At 41.9% G+C, this 7,457-nt stretch overlaps 1 protein-coding gene across 1 annotated transcript; it reads right to left on the bottom strand.

Annotated features, from left to right (window-relative positions):
• Positions 1-3,421: 3,421 nt before the first annotated feature.
• Positions 3,422-7,194, bottom strand: LOC146467810 (uncharacterized). The gene is made up of 2 exons (XM_085125505.1): positions 7,086-7,194; positions 3,422-5,880 (listed from the first exon to the last, which is right to left on the bottom strand). Exon 2 carries the CDS (start codon positions 5,848-5,850, stop codon positions 4,606-4,608), a length of 1,245 nt encoding a protein of 414 aa, XP_084981631.1. The 5' UTR covers positions 5,851-5,880; positions 7,086-7,194; the 3' UTR covers positions 3,422-4,605.
• Between the last annotated feature and the right edge of the window lie 263 nt (positions 7,195-7,457).

Below are 7,457 nucleotides of genomic sequence, written 5' to 3'. Positions count from 1 at the left end.
GAACAAAAGCGGCCCAATCAAACTCCATTATCTGCGCGTATATCACGAGGGAGGGGACCCACTCATCTCTACTTGTGTGACGTCAAAGCAAATCATCATTTGGAAAAGTTGTTTTCGTTCAATGGCGGCCACATGTCTGAATTTAAGACTCCGGATCTGCCGTTTTCAGAGAGAAAACCAACCTTTTTCAAGCATTAAATCGAAATAATAACTTCTAGGTAGTACTCGACAGTTGAAACGGCGGAAATTGGGAGAGTTCACAGCAAAGAAAATCCGCTTTAAAAAACAGATCGAATGATCAACGCAAAGGATTAGAGCTAGAGGAGGCCAGACCAGTTCAGCGGGGTCATGACGTTATTGCATAGTTATTTCTGGTATGATTCCTAGTAACACAACGATAAGTATCACGCAATATATCTGAATAAAACCATTCAGACAATTATTTCAATGGCCAAGGGAGGATATTTTTTAAATATCTGCGAAACATACAATGGGGAATAATTGGGGCTACATTAAGCATTCCGTGTAATGCCATTAGAGGGGCATCTTGTTTCTGTAATTTTGCATTCATGCAGCAGACGGGTTGTCGTGTCAAAAACACAGTTCCATATTTAGTTTAGAGGATCAGGGTTGTGATCAGGAGGACGTGATCGATCTCAAAATGCTTTCAGCTTCGACTCAACTCCGGAACAAAGCCATCCTCGGAGACCCAGGGGCAGATAGTTGGGTCATGAGGAAGTCGAAGCGGCTAAGTTTGGCCGCTTCGACTTCCTCATGACTCAACTATCTGCCCCTAAGTCTCCGAGGATGGAACAAAGCCGATCAGAACTCAGAACTGCGCTGATACGATAGGCACTTGCAGAGAGATAGATTCACAGATTCATAGATTTCCATGATCGTATAATTATAAGTGGACAACAGAAAAGGACAAAGACGAAGCCAGCTTGCCTTTTTTTCTCTGTATTTTGTTGTTCTAGTGTTTGCCGTTCTTGCCCATATGCATACGTTAACGATAAGAACGCCATTTGGATAAAAAAATAAAGTTGCTTCAGTTCGAGGAGTTTCAATCAGTTTACGTGACGACATTGGAATAACAATGCATTCACCATGGCGGGAAACGTTTTGAGACCACTGATCACTGAAAAGAACAACAACAAAAAATCTCTGAGAACAATGTCCAGTAAGAGCTTTCTCGGATGAGTTTGTTGTTCTCGGAACAGTACAGTAGTACCAGCACATTTAGAGTGCATTTCATAACAGGAAGAAGAAGATTAAGGTATAGGAAGCCCAATTTACTGAAATTCTGGAAGCTACTTAGACAACAACAGCAACAAATAAAAGTGCCCACTCTAATACTGAGGAATTCGTGATACGCCAATCAAACGAGGAACGACCGATTAAGGGGAACATTTAAGTTCATATCTATCAGATTTCCGCAACATAAAATTATTTCTTCGGTTTTGAATTCAGAATTTAACCAGCTATTCTTGAACGCTATGCAAGGGGTTTTGACGTTGGTGGACACAAGTATTAAGGAGCTCAGTTAAGCAACGACGACGGCGACGAAACGAAAACGCCGCAAAACAATAGGTTTAATGCGCAAAACCAATCGCTCTGTAGTGCGTTTTACATTTTGGTACATTTCTTTGACGTCCTCTGCAAAACAACAACGTGAAATGACGACATTTAAGGTCATGGTTTTGGGGAGAACGTAAACATACGACGGTCAGGTGAATTTTTCATTTTCTCTCTTAACCGGTTTTACGCCACTCCTACCAATTTGGTTCCTGGATAGTTCGCCATTTTTGTAAAAGTTGAGCCGTCGAGTTGAAATAATCGTGAAGTAGCACAAATGACGTAAAGATATATTTTCAGGTGACGTTTTCGTTGCCGTTGCCGTCGTCGTTGCTTAAGCTCCAATTTCGTCCTCGGTGGTGAAGACCAATGTATGCCACCAGTTGTTACTCTTCAGTATGGTATATAATCTCCTGTCTGTTTTCCATACAGTAAAGTTTTAAGGAAACTTCCTCGACACGAATAACCGGCATTTGATGTTCCCTTTTATCTTTTTCACAACTGAACGTGGGACGTTCCCGTTCCCATAGAGCCTTGCACGCTGTTTTCCGCATCGGCCTGCTGGTCGATGAATTGACACTGGGGGCCTGACAAGGCAGGTTAAGTTGCACTTTACGCCCGCTGCCTGGTCCGATTCAACCGGAGCTTATAACCGGGTTTCCATTGGCAGGAAACAACTAGGAGTACTGTCAGTCCATCGTTCTGTTCCAGGCACTCTGTTTGTTACCGGTACTTATTTTTGGGTAGAGAGAGGCACTATGAAACGGAAGAGAAAACAGAGATTAACCAAGCTTCGAACTACCGCCCCTCCGACGACGCACTAGCTACTATACTACTCCACCTGCTCATGCAGTTATCTCCTGAATTGAATCATCGCTTAGCAAAAAAAAATATAGGCTGTTTGTATTCTAATAGAAAACAAGAAGCTGTTACCAGCTTAAACTCGGGCCATATTTGACCGTGTGGTGCGTAAGCCTACGATCTTTTAGCAGTGATAACCTCCAGCATCGCGAACCCCCCAAATCGATAGATAAAGAGATATAGTGAGGCAATAAGTAACCACCAGATAGAATCGCAATTTCCGGTATGATCGTCGTGAAGGCCACATTCAAGTGTTCTACGCTTTCTACCAAATCTTGTGGTGATCACTGGCATTGTATTAAAAAGCAAACTTTTGCACTGAACTCGCGTTTCCGTCATCATTGTTCAAGTCCGGATATTTACAGGTTTAGACAGAAATGATTTAAAGCAGTAATTAAGAATTTCCGAGATACTTCTCTTTATGAATACTTTTAAGTCTTATTTTTAGTCATTTGTCTTGCAGCCACCATCTTGTATGTAACACGTCATTTGGTCATATACAAAGTCTTATGCATTATCTCTTGGACAATCGCGACATACAAAAAAAGCAAATAAATAAAAAAGAACGCGACCGAGAACACGGCCCGAGTAATAAATAATCTATTTTTCATGGTATCAATGTAGACCAACAGTTTGGCGTTAGAGACTGGGAACGAGTTTGTAGGGAGATGTCGCCGTAGCCTGCGTTGTAGGCATATTCGGGGAGGGGAGGGGGAGCTTAAGGGGGAGCTAGAATAAGTGAGAGAAAAAGGGGGACTGGGGAGAGGAGAGAGAGGAAACTCCCTCTCGGCCTCTCTCCCCAGTCCCCTCTTTTTTCTCTCACTTTTTCTCGCACCCATCCCCCTCACCGTCTCCGACTACGCTAGAGAAGAAGCGTACGCTAGAAGAAATAAAACGTTTTTGCATCGCAAGCCATTTTCCGGTGGTTCGGTCTCCGCAACATGCTTGTGCAACGTCTGAAATAGAGCAAAGCAACCACAGAATGTTACATTTTGATCATGTTTCTTTATTATCGTTTTTTTGTTATTGATATAATATTTTCTTGTAACTTCAATTCTGATCGATCTGACATTACCCTTCTTGGACGAAAGGCGCTTAGGCAGTAAGCGGTCAATAGCTACTCACGATTTCATCAAGACGGTGACGTCAGTGAACTTCAAAAATTGTATCTTTTTCACTTAGCTTGAAAAAAGGATCACGCAAAAAGGAAAACAAAAATCAAGCTTACTTCAGTTGTTTTTCCTAAGGCCAGAATAATTCCGGATCAGAATAAATTAAACATGTCTCTCAACTGAACTTTACACTGTATATTTGTGCGGACTTTTTCGCCGACCTTGGACAAATACACTTTCTATACAACAACAACACCGTCTTCAAACAACAAAACTGATATATACAAATTTAAAAAGAAGGCCATAAATAATACCGCCTCGGATGTCTGTGGTGATATTCAGCAAAAAATGCCGGGTCTATTACAAGTCCCTTACAACTGGGATCGATATTCTCCGCACAAGTTATTACATTGGGAGCAGGAGAAAACCGAGTAATATTAGCAGTATCAGCAGTATCATAAAAGGTCTATGTTGCCCGTAATCTAGAACAACAAGGAAACTGTTTACAGTAACTTTACCTCTGGTGAACTGGTTTAATCCGGTTAGAGGCAAGTGCCTATGTCTAAATATTCCGAGACATTATCATCTTGAATATTTATTTCTGTGAAGTTTTCGTCAGGTGAGAGCATAAACGATTGATCATTTTATCACGGTCATGAAATTTGGTTTTCGCATAGATCAATAGTTAAGAAAATAGGTTTTAAAAATAGATAACTAAGGAAATAGATTCTTAAAATGTCAAGTCCTTGTACCATGGTCGTGACAACAAACAACTTCCCTCGAGTCCTGATGTTTCCCTCGACGAGTATATACTGACGTATTTGTGGTATGTACGCTCGAACGGTTGCTGAAGATACCACTTTATGTTATAGGCGACAAAAGAGTAAATATTGATCATGTCCCTCCAGCAACTGCCAAAAATATACATCGTTATTCAAATAACAAAAGAGGATCCTTAAGTTCAGTATTTCAGTTTCATTGTTCAAAGACAATTATTAATGGCCGGTTGCCGCAATTGACGAAGGTTAAAATACATGTAGTGATTAAAAAGTCCAAACTAAGAATTCAAGTACGGCGTGCTCTTTAACCCTTCTACGTGCTCGCATGAATTACAGGAACAAAATTTAGCGTGCATTTCGTGATCATCTTTTCCGCCCGTCCGTAAATATCGACACCGTCGGAGTTCTTCCACCGTCGTCGTTCTCTGTTTCGGATCTGAGTCCGATCTCTCCCTTAATCGTAGAAATTCCATGGGATCTTTTCCTGCGAGGCTTGTGGATCTGGTTCGCGAAGGTGTCCCGATATTCCATGACTGAAGTACCTCGGTCATGGTCACTTTTGGCAACTCCAGTTCTTGAACACGATCCTGCAAACTCTGCTGGCGTGATTCGTCATTTCTCCTGGAGAGCGCTGCTGGAGATGCGTTCGGCGTAACCTTACTTGGAGTTCTCGCCTTTCGCCCCGATCCTAACCCTTTAGGGTTTGTTGCAGTGTGATTCACGCTTCTCCTTGCGTCCACCGTAGGAGATTTTTCAGCTGTTTGCTCAAGCGGCAGACCAGGTGAAACTCGCTTTGAGTGCCTTTCACTATGTTCGCTATCCTTCACATACAACATTGCGTGATTAAATTTTGACCTCTTCTCCTCCGTTGAACCAGCTGCAGTAGGCTTGCCAATAGCTTTACCTTCGACAAAATGTCTCGGCGATCCTTCCTTCGATGTGATCTTTGGCGAACGTGAACCGTGAACTGTAGACACGCCTGCAGGAATGCCCGTGATGTTGTCATTTTTGTGTCCCGCAGTATAGCCGGCCAATTTTTTATCACGGGTTGGTGTTAAACTTAAAGATTGTTTGCCATCCTTTCCCTGGACACGCAAGGACCCAGGAGCTATGTTTACCTTCTTCGCCTGCGTTTTGCTGCCAGACATGTTCAAAATAACGGGCAAAACGTGTTCGCGCTCACGAGTCGTGCTCCGCCTCGCGGAACCGTACCGTGTTGTGATGACGTGCCTATTCCGATCATCATAATCCAGCAGATTTTCTTTGTTTGACACGTGATGACCGATGATGTTGAATGTGTCAGATCGTCTAATATCTGATTTCACGCGAGACAAATCAGGCGTGCTACTCGTGTTTACAACTCTCGATGCTATGTCGTTGAAGATTATGATGTTTGTTTGTTGTTGTTCTCCAGACCGCGATGCAACTGATCTTTTCATGACCACTTTTCCTCCAAGCGGAAAAAATATCGTTTTCTCATGAGTTTCCCGCGGTGATGTCACAGAAATCAGTGGCTGTGTCATGATTTTCTTGTAATCCTTCAATCGGTGGTCCTGAAATGGTAAAGATCACAATCCGATCACAATCTAAACTAAACACAGTCCTTGAATGCGTAAATTTCCTTCTTCGCCGATTTCTCGCACAGTAAGCGTTTCCAATCTAGTTGCTCTGCTAGCGTTTTGCCGAATACTTAAATACACGATGAGATGGGTTGCTATTTTATTCTTAGCGGATATGACATAAGGATTCAAACATTCGATTATTTCAGTCGTTTCTAGAATGTTTCCGCTGCTATTTTAGGTTACAGCAAGCAATTACGCCCTTGTTGTGTCAACAAACTATCTTGCAAAATCCAAATATTGACACATCTGTGACTAAACTTACACACGATTCTAACCAGAATCTTGATTTAAGTAATCCAGTTAAATTAATGACGCTTTAATGAAAAGTGAAGCGTGAAATTGTACGTGTCAAATAAACACTTTGTAGTTCCGGTTGAAAAAAGTGGTTACTGCATACACCGCACCAAACTAATTTCGCAATTGCAAGCCGGGAGAAAGGGTATGTAAATTTGTATCAGAAGAATATCCGGCATGAATTTCCACAGTAAAAAGAAACAAAACGAGACAAAATTAAATTTCACGGTGGCATTTTTTTATCGTTCGATAACCAGGCTGACAAAAACGACCCTTTGATGCGTAGCCAATAAAGGCAAAAACATGATGTACGCTTGTCGGGTACGAAAAAATGTGCTCGGCTGGTTTCGAGGGTTGTATTACCGTGTCGACCAAAAATATTGATTTGTTTGTTGCTAATTAATCTGGTTTGTCTCATCTCAAGAAGTTGTGGGCATACACTTGACTTTGGAAAATGTTACTTTAAAAAGTTTTTCAGTCGGTAGCAAAATTCTTCGTGACAAGGCGACGAACATTTTGAAAATTTACAAGTGTCTGGTAAACTGTCCAAACAGCTGTCCAAACGAATCTGTTCCAGTCTTAAGAACAGCTCTGCCAACATAATCCGGAGCTAAAACATTTTACGATGTCAGATTCTCGTTTATGTTTCCCCCAAAAATCCCAAAAGAATATTGATAGTGTCAAACTGAATTGTTGCTGACATCAGTGTTTGCTGTGTACGTGTCAGAGGTCGAGAAAATCGTGGACATGACTCCAACGTTCAGGTAATTTAATGCCCAACTGATAGGCACACTCGTGAAGATCGAAACTACAAATAGCTTATATTAAAAAAACTTACGTACTGTTTTCTTGGATAAGTTCTTTTACTGACTGATTCCCTCTTGTGATCCGCTCAAAGTTACACTGACAGAAGTTAATCGGATCTGCGCGAATTTAAAAAAGAAAAAAAGGCTTTTGTGGAGGTAATGCGTGGGCGGCCGTCGCTTTGTTTTCGGCCGGCAGGACGGGTGTGGTGTATTTGACTTCCCACTCAGCTAAATTTCGCTTTTGTGATGTCTTTAAATCGCCTATTAAAAAACACACCCCGTGAAGGCGGTTACCTTCTTTTGTCTTAGTGGCAGCGTCGTTCCAAGCAGATCCCTGAACGTAACCAGGCGAGGGCTTCGTATGCGAAGACAGCCTGCGTGGCATTTGACAGATCAAATGAATGATAT

The sequence above is a fragment of the Pavona decussata genome, unplaced genomic scaffold, assembly GCF_977016875.1.
Source record: "Pavona decussata unplaced genomic scaffold, jaPavDecu1.1 SCAFFOLD_134, whole genome shotgun sequence".
NCBI classification, from domain to species: domain Eukaryota; kingdom Metazoa; phylum Cnidaria; class Anthozoa; order Scleractinia; family Agariciidae; genus Pavona; species Pavona decussata.
This window is presented reverse-complemented; position numbering and strand designations above follow the sequence as displayed.